At 41.9% G+C, this 19,251-nt stretch overlaps 2 protein-coding genes across 2 annotated transcripts in view; both read right to left on the bottom strand.

Moving 5' to 3' along the window:
• Positions 1-13,948, bottom strand: part of ulk2 (unc-51 like autophagy activating kinase 2) — a 62,034-nt gene extending 48,086 nt beyond the window's left edge. Inside the window, exon 1 of the mRNA XM_079678725.1 lies at positions 12,845-13,948. Coding sequence (XP_079534851.1) covers positions 12,845-12,934 — 90 coding nt within the window. The 5' untranslated portion in view covers positions 12,935-13,948. The remainder of the gene's footprint in view (positions 1-12,844) is intronic.
• Positions 13,949-15,549: 1,601 nt separating this feature from the next.
• tmem97 (transmembrane protein 97) lies at positions 15,550-17,378 on the bottom strand. The gene is made up of 3 exons (XM_079678289.1): positions 16,780-17,378; positions 16,529-16,673; positions 15,550-15,967 (listed from the first exon to the last, which is right to left on the bottom strand). The coding sequence occupies exons 1-3, from the start codon at positions 16,891-16,893 to the stop codon at positions 15,693-15,695; spliced, it is 534 nt and encodes a 177-aa protein (XP_079534415.1). The 5' UTR covers positions 16,894-17,378; the 3' UTR covers positions 15,550-15,692.
• Between the last annotated feature and the right edge of the window lie 1,873 nt (positions 17,379-19,251).

Here is a 19,251-nt window from a genome sequence, read left to right as displayed (position 1 = left end):
GAATCGGAGCAGCGGGAGCGGTACTGCAGTCGCTTTACCGCACCGTTGTGACGAAAAGAGAGCTGAGCCAGAAGGCAAAGCTCTCTGTCTACCGGGCCATTTTCGTTCCTACCCTCACCTATGGTCATGAAGGATGGGTCATGACCGAAAGAACGAGGTCGCTGATACAAGCGGCCGAGAAGGGTTTTCTCCGCAGGGTGGCTGGTGTCTCCCTTAGGGATAAGGTGAGAAGTTCGGTCATCAGGGAGGGACTCTGAGTTGAACCTCCTCCATCGCGTCGAAAGGAGCCAGTTGAGGTGGATCGGGCACCTAGTGAGGATGCCACCCGGGCGCCTCCCTAGGGAGGTGTTCAAGGCACGTCCAGCCGGGAAGAGACCAAGGGGTAGACCTAGGACCAGGTGGAGGGATCATATCTCTTTGCTGGCCTGGGAGCGCCTTGGGATCCCCCAGTCAGAGCTGGTTGATGTGGCCAGGGAAAAGAAAGTTTGGGGCTCTCTGCTGGAACTGCTACCCCCGTGACCCGACCACAGATAAGCGGGAGAAGATGGATGGATGGATGGATGGAGGACAAAATGAGCTCTAACCAAATACTGCGATTTGGATAATCCACTAGTCTGTGTTGAGATTTCGACAACATTTTGATTAATTGGGCAGGACTATTTATTTTTGAACCACTGTATAATTACAGTCTTCAGTTCAGACACCCATCTATAGCTTCTTGATCTGTACATTTCCAACTATTTTCTTCAAATTGAGCAAAATTTTAATCTGAATCACATAGAAAATGGTATAATCCATTTAACACTATAGAAAAATATACATATCAATACCATGCACATAATCATACAACCCAGCACTAATGCACAAGATGTTTGACAATGGGACAAGAATACATGATTGTGTGCGTGTGTGTGGCAGACTAAAGGGATGGAGGAAATTCTAGCCATCCCAATGACACCACTTGGGTTTCTGACTGCTGGGCCAGCCCATAGCGCTGAATGACACACTGAATGCCGAGCCAATCCGATGACATCTAGAACGCGAGCCAGACTACTCACACTAAAAGCTAAAAGAGAATGTGGCTGAGATAATATTTCCAAAAGAGCTCCGTGAGCAGGTTTAAAAAGACTTTAGGATCTCACGTGAGCTCAAAGGCGTTCAGATCATGTGCACACACAGAAATAGACCCGGCCAGGGGTGTCTGTCTGATTCTCTGCCCTTGAGACAATCACACGGATAGTATGGACAAATGGAATCATCCTTGTCAGTTCGACTGGAGAGATGCTATGAATAAAAAGACATGCTTTCCGAATGAATCTAGGTTGAAAGGAGATGTTCTGCGGGTGCACTCTGCCTATAGCCTGGCATAGAATCTAGCACATAAGAGTGACGTGAGTGTGTGTGTGTGTGTGTGTGTGTGTGTGTGTGTGTGTGTGTGTGTGTGTGTGTGTGTGTGTGTGTTTTTTAGCCGACTGCCAACTGAACTACATCCATACCCATCTCCCTGACAGCCTGCCAAGCCAAGTGGGACTGAGCCGCTGACACTACACCATAGAAGAAAAAGAGGAGTGACCCCACTGGCCCATCATGTGAGGGTGAGGCGATGTGGGGGAGAGACATTATATCAACTGAACTAATGGCTCAGTAATGCACCGCATAATGGCGAGCTAAGCAGTGCAGAGTAAGCAGGACAAGTCATGCTGCAAAGACAGAAGCAGGCTTTCATTTTCCAGAATATAGCATGATTTCATTTATGAATAACAGACGATTATAGAGGTGTGGGCAAAAGGGATTAGCGTCAGCAACACTGCAGATGGACGTTGGGTGATGGTGTAGACAGAGAGGAGGACTTTACACAAAAGGAGTATCAACTTAGGCAATACCTAAGAAAAATACAAACAAAGAGGTGGCACATCAAGGAAAGGCCATACAAGTTTGACAGAGTAATGTAATAATCTCTGCATGTTAATAACAGAACAGGAATTAATTTATTCTTTAATAAATAAGTTGTTTTTTACATCTAATTCAACAAAGGCTTGAAATATTTTTAAAAGAAAGAGAAACTTATTTGAAAAGGTGTTGCAAGGATTTATTAGCCTTTAACCTCTTATAAATTCAGATAAGATGACGTTTTATGAATCCCTAAGATGAATTCAGTTTTCCATTCTGTTATTCTGTTATTGTACAATTGCCTTTTTATAATGGTCGAAGAGGCCAGGGAGCAGTTTGTGGTTTAGTGTCTTGCTAAAGGACACCTCGGCAGTGCCAGGGAAGTGGAACTGGCATCTCTCCAGCTAACAGTCAACACACTATTGGTCAGCTTCAGGACTTGAACCGCCAAGTCCCTACAGCTGCCCCAAATCTGGAAATCTGGAAAGAAGCCATACTTTGACTTAACTACCTCAAAAGTACTTATTTACTAAGTGTCTTAGATTAATTGGCTAACGCTAATAGATTAAGACCCCATTTAGACGGGAACGCAAGCGCAAACGAAACCGAATCCGATACCAAAAAAGTATTCCGTTCACACGGATACGGCTCAATAAACCAGTGTTAATTTTGGCAGCTGTTTTTTATTTAGTCTTAAGACGAAAATGGTTATTAGTTTTAGTCACATTTTAGTCATTCCTATCCTTCATAGTTTTAGTCTAATTTTAGTCGACGAAAACTCAAAACGTTTTTGTCTAGTTTTAGTCGACGAAAACTCAAAACGTTTTAGTCTACTTTTAGTCGATGAAAAATTACATTTTAGTCAACTTTTAGTCAAAATGTTTTCTCTCTTTAAAACCAATTCAGTTAGGCAAATACAGGTAGGCCTATCTGAAATTGTAATCAATATGACAGTATCAAGTGTTGAAATTCGTAAAGCAACATTTCACTCTCTTAACACTTTACTTGTGTAATATCTAGGGATGGGTATCGTTAAGGTTTTCTACGGTACTACTAATAGTCTTATCGATACTGTTTATCGATCCGGTACTTTAACGTATTCTTGTATTTACTTTTTGTTATTTTTTAAAGGGAAAAACTAACAAATTGTTAACCGAATTAATTGCTTTATTTAAAATGTGAAATAAATTAAATATATATAATTATGTTAAAAAGATTGTACTGTACTTGAGTACAATGTTGAGGTACTTGTACTTTACTGGAGTATTTAAATGTGTTGCTACTGTGTTTCTACTCCACAACATGTATTTAATACCTTTAGTTACTTTACAGATGTGGATGCATGATGTGAAATCTAATCAAGTGTTAAATCAAACTTTAGTTCCACCTGGAGTAAATTCACAAGCTACCCTGCAGTATACAAAGTCATTCAAACTTGAAGGACTCCAGCATGTGTCCCACTCCCTTCTGAACGCTCCGTCCCCGGCAGATCTCTGTGCAGCATGTCTGTTAGGCCCCGCCCCCCGCACACCGAGAGACACAGGGAGATCGCTCTTCTGGAGTGAAGAGAGCGGAAATAATGATATTGCAAGTTAGAAACGTAAGATGCATTTTGACAGACAAGACGGACAATTGGGGGAAAATACCTTGCATTTTGAATGTCCGTTAGTCCACCATTAACACCTTAGTCCCGTCTCGTCTCGTCAACGAAAACTAAATATACATTTCGTCAAAGTTGTCGTTATCAAGAATCTATTTTTAGCTCGTCATCGTCTCGTCTTAGTCATGTAAAAAAGGTCTTTGACGAACATTTTTCGTCATAGTTTTCGTTGACGAAATTAACACTGTAATAAACGTGTTCCTTCACACGAGACCGCTCGACCCGCTGGAGACGCTGTAATACATATGCCGGGCCTGTAAGTGGTGCTGTACTTCCGCCACAAAATACACCAAAAGCAGCGAAGAAGACCCCCGAGCATGGTTGCCCTTCTGTTTAAGCCCCGCGGTGGATTTAGCAACATGTAGTTCATGTAGTTCTCCATGTCCACTTGTTGCTGATGGTTGTGCCAGAGGAGCTGTAGATTTTGCACCAACATCTGTAGCATGGTCAGTAGCTACTGACCATGCTACAGCAGTGAGCAGCAGAGGTGGGGAGAGGTGGGGGCTATGGCTTCATCGTTATCAGGAAAAGATTATATAGGGCGTACACACTGAGCCGTTTGGCCCCCCAGAGCGTTCCGTTTGCAGATCTGAGCGTTCCGTTTGCAGATCTATCCACCTTGGGACCCGTTATCGTTTGCGGGGTCCGTTTCCGCGTTTCCGTTACGGCCTTGTGTGAACGAACGGGCTATACGAAAGAGAAAAGTAGCGGATACAACCCATTTCTTTCTCGTGTAAACACCACCTAAGAAACAGATTAATTACATTCAAGATAGTAACAGCTCCACAGTGCATTGTTTTTAACTCTTGATTATTCATTCATTTATTTAATCGTTTATTTAGCAGGGACAATGCACAGTAATGAACACTTAAAACATTAAAATGTAAGCGTAACAGTGCCAGATTTACCTTTGAGCTAATTTCCATCCGCAGTCCCTCACATAAAACATTTAAGAAGTTTACATTTTACAAACATAGCAAAAACAAAATACATGATATGCAAAAAGTGCAAAAGAGCAGCATACACAAGTATTTATGACATGGTAATACAATATAGCAGCTACGACATGTAAAGTGCAAGAGAGGGTAAAAGAGCTAACCTAAAGTGCAAGAGGAGATACCCCTGTGTTAAAGTGCATTTAGCAGTCCATGTAAACATTTATAAAAAAATACATACTTTTAAAAGACTTAAAGAGCCTGTGACACGATTTTCCCCCATCCTCCAAACCCATCAATTTGAGTAAAAATTGTCCCCTTGAAAACCGTTACTGAACTGATTTTCGATATTTGTACTTTGATAACCATTAATCTGCCCTTCAATGTTGACCATTTCCTGGATTTTCTCGGGGATTCTTCAAGTCCCGCCAAATTATGGGTGACGTCAATGCGGGCACAGCGCTCCAGCTGCACCGTTCAGGATCCCAGCATCTGCATGGAAACGCACGATGGCGCACATAGCAGCAAGCTCAGACAGCGATGACAGTTTAATTTTGAACGTGTCTGAGAGCTCATATGAGGCTGAAGGATCGGTTTATTTTGTATCTGTTAGAAGTTTAGGAATTAGGTGCGTCAATATGGGCGATCATACGGTCATGTAGCCAGTGGTGGACTGGGACTAAAAATCAGCCCGGGACTCTCGACCGGCCCACTTCGGTACAACTTGTAAATTGTCAACAGGGGGAGTGGGGTATGTGCTAGTGACTTATCCGACCGGCCCACTTCGGTACCGGCCCATCGGGATTCGTCCCGATGGCCAGTCCGCCACTGCACCCAGCCCAACCCACGTAAACTGTCAACGGGGGGAGCCTCGCTGCGGGGAAAAGGTGGACCTAGTGTCCCGATCGGAGTGGGAATAATAATAATAATAATAATAATCCGTGCATTTTATCCATTAATTTCCCCAACATTGTGGTAAAAAAAAACACACGTTTAATCCATGTTGGTGTACTACTACAACCAGGGGCGCCGGAAGCAGGGGGGCCAAGGGGCCATTGGCCCCCCCACTTTTATGGATCAATTCAAAAATATACGTGTATTTGTGTAAAAAAATATTTTTCCGGGGTTCGAGTTTTTTGTTTGATTTTAAATAAGCAAAGTCTTGGCTTTCAGAATATGAAACTTTTATTTCCAAAAACAAACGATAAATACAGTTTTGAAGCTTGTAAAGGGAAGAAGACAGGCACCTCGCTCTCACTCGGCTCCCCCTCAGCGCAGCAGCAGCAGCAGCTCCCCTCCCCCTCCCTCTCACTGAAATTATTAATGTAAACCGTATCTAGATAACACGGCAGGGTCCGTGACAGTTTCATCTGATTTAAAATAAACAAAGTCTTGGCTTTCAGAATATTAAACTTGTTTCGGCAAATCCAGATGATAAATACAACTTTGAAAGCTTGTAACGGCATAATTACAAGAGGAGAACGGAGTAATTTAACGTCACAGGGCATAACAACAGCCGGTGTTTCTCGTCTGTGTGTTTAACACAGACACACTTGCGTGTTTACCCCAGACAAGTAATCCAAACGAAAATATTTTCCCTCCATAGCTACTCTGGTCATTTGCCCCGCTAATAATCAATCAGATCGATGGATTCCAGAGAAGAGGAAACTTTGAACGTCTTTTTCTCAAAATTATGACTCGGTGGCAATCATTATATAATGTGACATTTTGCTTAATATTTGGAGTACAACAACAATCCTGATATCATTAGAAAGCTAGGAATCTCCTCTTTCCAACAGTGTATACAACTCAAAATGTGTCTTTGGGTCAATGCGAGCAGTTCAAATATTGCACTAGGTAAAATAAAGCAGGCAAACATAACAGGAAGAATATGTACATTTTAATCCAATCAAAGAGGACTTTGTCACACCATTCAAATGTATCAAGTAGCCTACATTACAACCAATAAAAAAGCTGAGATTTGTTTATTTGTTACGTTGTTCTGTGTGTGGCAGCCCTTAACCTAGAAAGATAAACTTAGCTCGCAAACATGTCAGAAGAACCAGGGCATAAGAAAATGAAATACAGTCAAACTAAACTTAAATTCAACCACTTCAATGTCACATCCCTGACATCCACCACAACTCCGGAGCCTGGACCTTCAACTATAGAACCAGCGCAGCCAGATAAACCCAAAAGCAGCAGCTCTGCGGCCGCAGAGACTGTCAAAACCGCAGGCCTCGTTGAACCGAAACAGGCTGGTTCCGACTGCGTGGAGGCTTGTTGTCGCGACATCGAGACGGGTAAAGCTGCACAGCTAATTGTTGATAAAAAGGAGACCGCTAGATCGTTTGGACAAAGAGAAAGGTACTTTAATGCAGAATGGTACAAAAACCGAGAGTGGCTAATTCTTTGTAAAACCACTAAACGGGCCTTCTGTGAAATTTGCAGATTTGCTGCTGTCAAACGGCTGGTAACTTTCTCAAAATGTGGAGATGACAGTTTTGTAAATACCGGATGTAATAACTGGAAAAAGTGCCCAAGCCTCCTGGACAGCCACGAAAAGTCCAATGTTCACAGAGAGTGTGTTCAAAAAAAGTGTGCTTTCTTCAGTCAAACACCAGTCAACATCCAGCTTGTCCAACAGGAGCGTATTGAGCAGGAAAAAAGAAGAGATGGGATGATGGAGCAGCTGCGCTGTCTGCAGTTTCTAACCCGACAGGGCCTAGCAATCAGGGGGCATGAGGATAAGGAGAGCAATTTCAAAAGGCTAGTAGAACTCGTAGCTGATAAAAACCCCACTCTGAGAAGCTTCATGCTCACCGGGAAATATGCATCACACGAGACAATCAATGAACTCATAAACCAAATGTATCGGGAATCTCTCACCACTTTATTAACAGAAATTAAAAACAATGCAGAACATTATGCAGTTATTGTGGATGAAACTCGCGATTGCTCCGGGCATGAACAATTGTCTCTGACTGTACGATGGGTATCAGCTGATTATGTTGTCCATGAAGACTTCATAGGAATGTATGACTGTCCTAAGACTGACGCATTATCAATAACGCTTACTATTAAGGACATGTTACTGAGATGCGGCCTGGACATTGGTGACATGAGAGGGCAAACCTACGATGGCGCATCTGTTCTACAGGGACAAATGTCAGGTGTGGCCAAACGTTTTAAAGACATCAATCCCAAAGCAATCTCAATGCATTGCACTAATCACAGCTTAAACCTCATACTCCAGGAAGCTGCTTCAAAGTGCAACATGGTACGTGGTGCCTTCAGTTTAGTTCACGACATACATGAGGTCATCAACAACTCACCAAAACGACTTGCCATCTTTAATACCATTAGGGATGCTGCAGCTGCTGCCTCTCCTACTGTCAGTGGCCTCACACCGCTCTGCCCCACTCGCTGGACAGCCAGAGGCAGTGCAATAAAATCCCTGCTTGCGAATTATGAAGCCGTCTACGGCACGTTGGATGAAATAATCCGAATGGGGGGGAACACAGAAGCAAGCAAGAAGGCACCAGGGCTGCAGGCATTGATGACTCAATTTAGTGTGTTCTTCGGATTGAAAGTGTGTCTTACACTGTTTTCTTCTGCGGAAGAGGTGGCTCGGGTGCTCCAGTCCAAAGACCTCTCAGCAGAGACAGTTAAGTCAGCAGTGCAGATGCTCCAGACACACTACACAAACCTGAGGTCCACAGAGGCATTCCACAGCATCTTTGAAGAGGCCCAAAGAACGAACATGAGCGACCTGGTCCAGGCCCCGGCTCTTCCTCCAAGGTGGCGCGCTCCACGCCGTTATGATGATAGGGATTCGTCTCATCAGTGGGAAAATCCAGAGGACTACTTCAGGAGCCAGTTTTTTGAGGTAGTTGACCTGCTCACTTCTGAGCTGACTCGCAGGTTTAACCAACCCACTCTGCAGCTGCTGATGAGTATGGAGCAGGTACTCCTCACAGCAGTAAACAGTCCCCCTGGTTTCGGCAGCATCAACATCCCCCAAAATCTGGTCGACATGTACAAAGGTGATATTGACATGGAACGGCTGTCCACCCAGTTGTCACTGTTTCCAGCAGTTTTGCAGGCACACAACAGTAGTTCCGCCGCTGAAAGACCCATCATGCAGGTGACAAAGGTGTCCACAATCACCGACATGCTGGCGGCACAGGGACGAGGCACGCAATCCCTCTTCAGTGAAGTGGATAAACTTCTACGGCTGTATTTGACTGTGCCAATGTCAAATGCAACAGCTGAGCGGAGCTTCTCCAGCCTCCGTCGGTTGAAGACGTTCCTCCGTTCAACAATGTCCGAGCGCCGCTTAAATCACCTTCTCTTCCTCCACATCCACAAAGATTTGACCGACGGCCTGGACCTCAAAAAAGTGCTCCGGAGCTTCTGCTTTGCCAGTGAGCGAAGGGAGGTTTACTTCGGCAAAATCTAGGAAGATTGTGTAGATTTAGCCACGTGGAAATGTTCTTTAGCTTTAGCCTAATGTCGGACATTTGTTTGAAGGGTGCTCCGCCTCCACCCTCACCTGTGATTGGACATTTGAGTCATGTGATTTTGATTACATGACATCACAGCTTGTGTTAGGTGTTATTAACCAATAGTTTCATTGGAAGACCTATTTTATTATACAGTTAATATTACGCCCCAGCCAGGCCAGTTCGAGTGGCTCTTCGTCCTTTTCGTAACTGTATTACAACTATTGTTCATCGGTTGAATAAATAATTTATGTCAATTTCTTGAATTTCTTTAAATAAGTTTCATGAATTGCATTACCTCCTGTAGCCAGAGAGGCGGAGTGATTACCACTCCGCCCTGGCGGAGGCACTGGCGGACTGATTACCACTGTAGATTTAGCATTTCTTTCACATACACACACACACACACTTTTTGCCCCCCCCACTTCTGAAATGAATCCGGCGCCGCTGACTACAACCAGTGGTGTAGTGGGGATGTTTAACTGGGTGGACGGGGTGGTGGGTGGACGGGAGACACTATGGACGCGCTCGTGAACTGTCAACGGGGGGGTGGCTTGGGGACCTCTGTGTCGCCTGTCAGCGCAACTTACATGATGCCGTTTAGACAATATAATAATAAAGGGCGGTGTCGGCTGTCAGCGAACCGATCCGGCCTTTCTGCGCGACTATCACTCAAATGCGGGACATAGTCTCAATGTGTGGGACGCGGGACAAATAATAAAAATGCTGTGTGTGCAGTCCCGCACAGTGCGGGACACCTGGTCACCGTACACACACAGTTCTGCCCCTCACACACACACACGCTTCAAATCAAGTTGCATAAATGCTTGAGCTACGTTTTTATTATAATTACTGTGAAATCTGCCTATTATGTTTTCGTCATTATTACAACAAACACACACTTGCAACTGATAACACTGGCAATGATTTTAGATGTATTAGACTATTAAAAAAAGAAATCATGCTTCAAATAAGTGGGGGTACGGCGTACCCCCGCATCCAACGCCCACTACACCACTGACTGCAACTACAAAAAGCTAAGGTTTGTTTTCTCATCAGGAAATGCAGACCGGCTCAAACAAAAGATTTTTAAATCATCATCCTCACGATCATTTAATGTATCATATGTTCGCCGAATTGACATGAAAGCACTAATAAATGTAGTTTCATCCACTTGAGTTTACAAAAATAATCGATTTGTTTTTATATCACATCTGACGGGAGGAAATTCAGCAGCTCTCACTACCGATTTTTAATCCTAATTTAATCATCATCTTCACCACGATCATTTATGTTTATGTTTGCCAAATTGACATGAAAGCACTGACAAATATGAATATACTATAGTCAACTTCATTAAAACTTTATTAACATGCCTAAACTCAGTAATTCACCATTTCTACGCATGACAACACACTTTGTCCGTGTTTGGCTCTCTCGCCGCACAGTGAAGCGTTCCCGCATTGACGTCACTTCCGGCTTCCCCCAAAACCTCAAAATGAGTCGAAGGAATTTTCCCGCGATGTTCTAAATTATTGATATTTATCGGAACGGTATCGCTTTTTCTTTTTTAAACTGACAGTTCGAGATTACTAGTAGCCCACTATTTCATTGCACAACAGTTGTTGGGTTCGTGTCACAGGCTCTTTAAAATGGTCAAAACTCAAGAAATTGTGTTTTTCAAGGATGGTACAGTGGTGGTATGAATTTGGCTTTCTGTCAAACACCTTGATAGCTCTCTTGTACAGCTGTTCTATGGGTTTCAGGTTTGTTTCATATTGTTTGAAAAATGAGACTGTATTGGTTGCTATGCCATGTTGCAACTTGTCTCTTAGAAGTTGTGAAATTTGATTAATTTTGAAGAGTTGCAGAGAATTAACTTGCAATCAACATAACATCAAATTGCATCTTCATTCGATTGGTTTCCTTTTCGGCAACCCTTTTTCTACAGCCATTATCAGATTGTCCCGCCTTATCTCTGATGAATAATGTCTTGATATGACAGTGCGACTGAAGCCAATATGTACCAACAATATGTGCTATTGTATTAGCTGTAAAGTGTATCTACTGTAGGCTATTTTTATTATATGTACAGCACTTTGGCTCGACCAAAAATCGTTTATAAATGTGCTATATAAATAAAACTTGATTTAATTTAATCCAGCACTGCCTGGGCACTGAAGCAACCCATCACACTTATTGCAGCCACGTGGCTCTAACCTTCCTGTTCCTCCAAGGTGGTAATAATCCTATAAATAGACTAAATGGCATGTGGATGATTGGACTTAAACAGTTAATACACTGATCACATGCCAGGACGGTGTTACGGGACAGGAAGGCATGTGAGCGGTGGACGGATGTGCTGGACGCTCAGCTTCCAGTGATGATTAGGGGATTGTTTGCAGGCCTACACTCAGCTCATGTGCTGTTTACACGAGAACGCAAACGGTTGTATCCGCTACTTTTCTCTTTCGTATAGCCCGTTCGTTCCCACGAGGCCGTAACAGAAACGCGGAAACGGACCCCGCAAACGATAACGGGTCCCAAGGTGGATAGATCTGCAAACGGAACGCTCTGGGGGGCCAAACGGCTCAGTGTGTACACCCTATACGATCAATTCCTGATAACGATGAAGCCATAGCCCCAGCTCTGCTGCTCACTGCTGTAGCATGGTCAGTAGCTACTGTCAGTAGCTACTGTCAGTAGCTACTGCTACTGCTACTGCTACTGACCATGCAACAGATGTTAATGCAAAATCTACAGCTCCTCTACCACAACCATCAGCAACAAGTGGACATGGAGAATTACATGAATTACATGTTGCTAAATACACCGCGGGGCATAAACAGAAGGGCAACCATGGCAACCATGCTCGGGGGTCTTCTTTGTTGCATTTTGTGCCGAAAGTACAGCGCCACTTACAGGCCCGGGATATGTACTACATACGTACTACAGGCCTCCAGAGCGGTCTCGTGTGAACGGAAGACTTTTTTGATATCATATTCAGTTTGTTTGGGGTCTCTCCGGGGCGAGGACTAGTTATTGATGGCCGCTCTGCTCAGCTCACAGTAGGGAGTGTGGGGAAGCTCTAATGTGGCTTTCATTGAGGTATTCAGGACCATATGCTTCACACTGGTAGCATGGGGGCACTATGATGTCATCTCCTGCATCTCTGTCAAAACAAACTCACCGTTCCTGTACACTGAAAAAACTGAACCGTTGACTCTAGTGTCAAAAATGTCACATAACTGTATCAGGTTAGTTGAAAGCAATACTTTTAAGTTGATGCTAATATTTTATTATTTAAATGTAATATTATTGCTTTCAACTAACCTAATACATTAAATCTGTTGAAATTCAAGTCAATGGTTGCGGTTTTTTTCAATGTATCCTGATGATAAAAGAACACACAGAAATAATGTATTGATTGCTGAGATTTGTGAATATGATGTCAATGCTTCAGTATGAATATGCAGCTCTTACATAAGCTCCTTAAAAAGGCCCAGGAAAAACCCTGCACCCCCATCCTCCCACAGTACGTCAGCAAGTCATTCACTGCTGCCTGACTCATCCGTTTCATGAATGAACCAAGCGGTATAAAAGCACACTTGTAACAGATGTGCGGCTGATGAAATAGTACTGAAATCACCTGTGTAGCATGATTGTACACAACAGACAGGACGTTTAGTCATGAAAGCAGTCTAGTTTTAGAACCCTGCAAAAAGGTGACAGTCCACATGTGTTGCTGCAGAACTGCATGCTGCACTGACTGACCCAGATTTCCAAATGAAGCCCTGAGGAAGAAGAGGGAGAGAGATAGGGAAGACAACACTGCAGGTGAGTTATTTATTTACCTTCCTGTGTCTTCCTTTGAACACCACAGCGAAGGCTCCATGTCCAACCAGGTCTTTCCTGCTGTACTCAAAGTCTCCCACAGTCTCCATTGTGGTGGGATGATGGTCCAGCTGCTCCTTTTATATGTTGCTCTACTCTTCAGAAAATAATCCTGGAGCAAACGATGCTCTCAGTCTTATTGATGCTGCTTCTTGCACTACGGATTTACTCCATGACAGGCTGCTCTGATGTGCATAAATAAGAGATGCATTCAGGACATGATGCATTCACACGTCCTCTAAGTAGGTTGGGATGTTTGTAATATCACAAAGAACAGACGGCTTTGAGCATGGCTAACAACAATCCTGAGCTTGGTATTTCAGTGCCAGCTGTCCAGTTTGATGGATGCAAACCAGCTTTACATTACTCTCTTAAGAGGCTCACTATCTCACTGTGTGTCCCCAGTAACCTGGTTCACGAGGACAGTCTACATGATGCTGCTGGACATGACCATGCAAACACTGAGAACAGCTGCAGACAGCGAGCTATCTGTTAGCCTGACAGTGACATAACCCTGTGGCTACACCTAGCGTCATAGCTGCTGCCCATAGCAGGTCAAAGCTAACATGCTAACAATTGAAATACATTGTCTTGTGATCCTTAATAATTCAACCTGCTTCTATCTGTATTAATGTAGCAACCTGTAAAGATAGCCGACATCCGGGAACTAGTTAGCATACAAAATCTGAAGAATGGAACACAATGTCAATACAGAGCTGTTGTTTTTCTGAAGTCCTTATGGTCCGTCTTCTTCCACAATTAGTCCACAAGATATATGTCTCTCCTCTTGATAAACACAGACGTTTCCCCAGTGAGAGTTAATGTTATCCGTGTCACATCAAAGAACACTTGGTTGTTTCTCCGTCGTCAAGAAACGTTGGTGTAAGCAGTAAGAGCAGTAAGCTGTCGCCTTCACTTAACTGTATTTTCACGTTAAAGTACAGTACGTTAAACTACTAATGTAAATTGTACTGTTTTAATCTCTGTACACCTCCTTCACATCATGACAGGAGGGAAGTCCTCTTGTCCTGACGGTGATTTTAACAATACTGGAAACTAGTCCCATATTCTGGCTTTATAGCCTATCCGTCCGCGGAGGGCTGTTTGAGACATGTCCTTCCGCTGCAAGAGTTGGTCCGTCTACTGAGGATCTAAAAATGCAAGTCATTTGGTATTTCCATTAACTTACAGATAATAAATTACTTTAACTATATTTATATTTGGATAACATATATATGAAATATGCAAATATACACGGATTTTTGAGAGCTACAGGTTCAAATAATTATCACTGAACAAGTGATTGGTTTATATTACATTTGATAAAATGTCATTTGTAAAATATATATTCCAAATGTTGATCTATTATTAATACATAATCATAGATATATATCATTCTTATTTTTAATATATAACATGGTATCAATCAAAAAAGGAAAAAACAATAACAATAATTTACAGATTAATCACGTTCTAAATGTTGCTCAATTATGACTACATAGCATTATTTCAAGCGGGGGAGGTCTACTGTACATGACAAAAGAAAACGTGTCATTAGAAAATGTTGAATTGCGACTAAGAGAAACATTTGACAAATGGCAAGTCTATACAGTAGTTTACCATAGCCTACAATACCTGCTCTGTTTAGGTCTGACTCCCTCTGGTGGCTGGAAACAATTCCGCTTTGTCTTCATGCCCCTGGCTGAACTCACACATAGAAAGACCCGTATTGAGGACAATAGGGTTATTTAGGGACGTGAGGGGGGTTTCAATTCTTTAACTTAAATGTATTATTTTGCCTACAAACTCGAAAATGTTAAGATGTATACTAACACTAAATAAGGATTTGGTGTGGACACTGGTTCATATATAATATCTTTCTTTGGGGAATATAAAGATGTCAGTAATCTGTAATTGAACAACAGACATGAAACTGCTCAAAGCATGGGTAATAATGAATCAAATATTACCTCAAGTCAGAAAATATCCTAATTCATTAATAAAAGTGAACAAAACTGGGAATCTGACAAAGCATTCAATAGCATCTGCAAACACACATGACTTGTACCTAAATGTAGAGTCTAATCTCTCTGTGATATATAAAATACTAAAAGGTTAAACTCCAAGGCTATCTCATTTGAGGGTGGTGAAAACTGCACAGCACATCACCAGGACGGAGCTGCCATCCATGGAGGACCTTTACTCCCAGCGGCTCAGAAAGAGAGCCCTCAGGATTACAAAAGACCCCATCACCCCAGCCACAAACTATTCTGTCTGCTGCCGTCTGACAGGCGGTACCGCAGCATCCGGACTAAAACCACCAGACTCAGGGACAGTTTCATCCTAGAGGGCATAACAATATTAAACACCTGAGCTAGCACCATTTTTTTTCCTGACTATTTTATTTAAGTCTTATAAAAATGTATATCTTGTAAATGCACTGTAGCACTGTTGAGGAACCTGTGACCTAAGTTTTTCATTTATTGCAACTACACCGTAGACAATACATATTTGAATCTTGAATCTCTTACATGTTGTAGAGGGCAGTATTAATGCAGACATGGATCTGCCAATCCACAATGTAAGTTCAAATGGAAAGCAGAGGTGTTTCTTAAAAGTCTATATTGGTGGACAATACAATGTGTGTGCAGCAATAACACACTGCTTGTTTTTTCACTCAAGTCTTTAAATGACATTTATTTAAAAGAACACCAAAACACAGAAAACCGCAGGACTTTACACATTTGTCATGGCAGAGTTTAACTTGTAAAATCAGAGTGAATTAGACAGCTGTAGTGTGATTCTTTCTTAGTTCCTCTTCTTGGATTTGGCCGGTGTGTGTGCAGGCTTGAGGGTGGAGTTGTAAGTGGAGGACAGCAGCATGGTTAGGAGCAGCAGCACAGGAACCAGCAGGTAGGGAACGTATATGGAGAACAGCAGCCAGCGCTCTTGTGGGGTCTGGGGACCGGGGTGGGGCTTCATCGGGAACTGATAGAAGAGGATGTGAGTGAGGATGGGGACCAGAGTGGTGGCTACATGTGTGGCGTACACGATGGCAGGAGTCCTGATCCACTTACAGCCACCTGAAAGACAAGAAACACACAGAGATATAAGAAGAGTCTTCATGCTGCACAATACAAGAAGCTTCATTCATAACTACAGGTACGTTTTTGGATCTTTTTGGACTTTTTGAAATATCATTTTAGATGCTGTGGAAGCTAAATACCTTTTGTCTCAATTTATTTGGGGACGCGACGAAAAAAACAACCCTATTTAAAATAATTGACATGAACTTCAAATAGATACCGCGCAGGGATTTATGGATGACGAAAAATAACAAAAGTATAATTAATTTAATCAAAAATACGTAAATAAATAAATACATACAGGAATAAACAAAAAATAAATGCTGAAATAAATATATGAATAAATACATAAATTCTAATTAATAAAAAATAAACAGGAATAAACTAAATTAATAAATAAATATAGAATTAAATGAACAAAAACGTAAATAAATAAATACAAAACAAGAATAAACCAAAAAATAATATATACATGTTGAGATCAATACAGGAATACATTAATAAAACAGTAAATACATATTTATTTCTGTAACCAGATTTAGCATGCCATTTATTGACCTTTAAGGAATGCATAAGCTGCAACGGGAAAGAAAGGCGTTTGAAACAAAGCCTCGCAGAAAATAAAAGATTTGAACCACTGTGGAGGGTCCAGCACCATGGGGTCTTTGAACTCCTCTGCATACCACCTGATAAGATCCTTCAGCTGGGGGAGAGAAAGAGTAATGTTGTCATATACCCACCAAGTTTCAGTTACTTTAAGTATCTCGTGTTGAAATGTGGATTATATTTCCTGCTGTCCTGTCACTTACCGGCTGAGGGTACACATGTCCCGGTAGCAGGGCTTGTAAGTCAATAAACAATGTTATAGGAATATGAGAGGCGAAATAAAAGAAAAACAGGATTTCAAACACGCGGATAGACATTTCGAAATCTTATTCAGCGCAAATGACAGATAAGAAACCGGGACCAAGTTCGCAGCAGCAGAGTGTCATAGGAACGCGTGTTCCCAGGAGGAATCCCATTGGTTTCCACAGGAGAAGGGGGCGGGCCTTAACGCACACGGCCGCTTCAGGCACTCCTTATAGTGTCGGAAATGCTCATAGAATGCTATGGAAACATCAAAGAACGTTTTTTTTTAACGTTTATTTAGCTAGTTCTTATTTTTTCTGTTCAGTATTATCTGTTAATTTAATTGTTGGTATGGTCATATGTTTATATAATAGAATACTACAATGCCTAATAAAATAACAGCAATAATGTGCAACTTATATGTTATTGATTCATTAAAGTTTGATGGAAATAATAATTAATGATTAACGGTGTGATTAAAAATCAATCGTAAATCTAAAAGCTGGAATTTAAATACAAAAGTAAGCAATACACATCTATTATTGATAAATAAGAAAGTGTATTTTGTTAGAAATTAAAATCAATGTTTTGATGGTATAATGTAGCTTAAACATACCGTCAGTTCAAACGCTCTTTTATAGTGAAAAACCAGAAATTCTTGTGCACAAGCAGTTAAGCTTTTATTCTGAAAATCCTTCATCTACGGTTAGCATGTAGCATGTGGCTAATATACGATTTCCTAAAGAGGTGAATTGAGGAGCGAAATGACTTGGTGTGGTGAAAACCGAAACCTACTGATTTAACACTACAACGATAGATGTCGAGATATTACCATGCTGAATATTAAATGAAGGTACAGTTTATTTGAATACATTATTGTTTACAGACGAGTAGCATGTGACAACATCCGGAATGACCGGCAACCAAACGAGCCGAGAAGTATTGTTTAGAGTATTGATTACAGCGTTTAGAATGTGTTAAATGAAAAGTGATGAAAGAGAATATGAGGAGAAACGGCGTGTTAAGCATATATTGAATGTGAAAAGAACCTATCCTCTGTTTAAATGCAATAACGGACATTGGAGACGAGGTGAGCCGGCTGGCGGGGAGGAGCCAGCAGAGGATATATATAGCAGCGCCGGGGGAGAGATCCGCTGTCTTTCTTGCTCAGGAGAACCGGACCACAGCTGTTTGTCTGACGGAACAATATTCTGTCTGTAACACTACCGCGCCTTTTTTAATTAAAGTATCCCATTTGAATCTTTTCAGAGACTCCATTTAGTCTCATTTTAAAGCTTCTCTCCTGGACGCGAGAATAAAGAACACATTTTAACAATTGGCGAGCTAGCCCAGGATCTCGCAAAACCGGGAGAGACTACAGCAGGCTGCTTGCTGGACCCGCTGGCATCCGTTCAGCACACAGAGAGCTCAAATCAACTAGGTATGGAGAAACCTGTTATATCGAATTCTTCAATAGTTAATGTAGGACAATGTTAGTTCTGTGTGTTTGACGGCGGCCAGCGGATCCTGAAAATAGCTGTGCAATTTAAGTTAAAACAAGCCTAAATTGATAAATATTGGTAGCCTACCACGTGGCGTTGCTTTGTTACAGGCAGGGTGAGTTCAATTTCTTTTTTTTCTATTTAACCCTGCATGCTATTCGTTTGTCTGTTAGTACATGTCGGCTAGAGGCCAATCACTATATGTGTCTTTTTTGGCGTTTTACGTTTTACGTGAATGGTTTTAGGCCATTAAGCAGTCGGGACTGCTTGAGGGAAAGACACAGCCAAAGTTTGAAGCTAAGGTTATTGGAGTGAGTGTTTTGTGTAACAAACAGCGTGAGGCTGTTTTAAAAAAGTCCTATTTCAAGGGAAAGGCCTGAGCAGTTTGAAGCTCTCAGTGGTTACACCATTCTGTTTTTCAAGACATTGCGTTGTGGATTACGGCAGGAAGTGCGACATTCGTGCGTTAGATAGACGATATTCTTCTAATTGTGTTTGCTTAGCGTCCTATTTGTCCCATAAATAGCGTGTTTAAACAGAAGAAATGACCATACTGGCTCTTAAAGTCAAAAAAATGTACGTACATGGGTAGAGGGCTATGACGTAAGGGTATGAGGCCCATTTATCATTGTAAACTAAATGGAAATGTTATTTTAAACTACAGTGTTGTGTGTTGAATTTACTAGACAAAATATCACCTCACCAATTTCAACTCCAGGTGTTTTCTCAAATCCCTTTGTTCTTCAGGTCAAAGGTTGGAAAACCAGTTGCCATTTTGTCTTGACCTCATGTTCACGGTGAGCCACGGCAGTCACCATTTCATGAAATGCTAATTGAAGTACTCTGTTTGCTTTAACACACTGAGGCTGGGCATTCCATCTTCTAAAGAACATCATACTTCTTGTTAGAGTTAGAACTATTGGAAGTACT

Source organism: Notothenia rossii (assembly GCF_949606895.1).
Source record: "Notothenia rossii genome assembly, chromosome: 4".
NCBI classification, from domain to species: domain Eukaryota; kingdom Metazoa; phylum Chordata; class Actinopteri; order Perciformes; family Nototheniidae; genus Notothenia; species Notothenia rossii.
Note: the sequence above shows the minus strand (reverse complement) of the source record. Positions and strands in the feature narration are given on the sequence as shown.

Bases quoted from the DNA above. Each gene is read 5' to 3' on its own strand.
- tmem97 (XM_079678289.1), bottom strand. From the start codon at position 16,893: ATGTCTATCCGCGTGTTTGAAATCCTGTTTTTCTTTTATTTCGCCTCT. The intron at 16,674-16,779 runs GTAAGTGACAGG...TCTCTCCCCCAG, and splicing joins GACATGTGTACCCTCAGCCG to CTGAAGGATCTTATCAGGTG. The intron at 15,968-16,528 runs GTCAATAAATGG...CTTGTCTTTCAG, and splicing joins AGCTTATGCATTCCTTAAAG to GTGGCTGTAAGTGGATCAGG.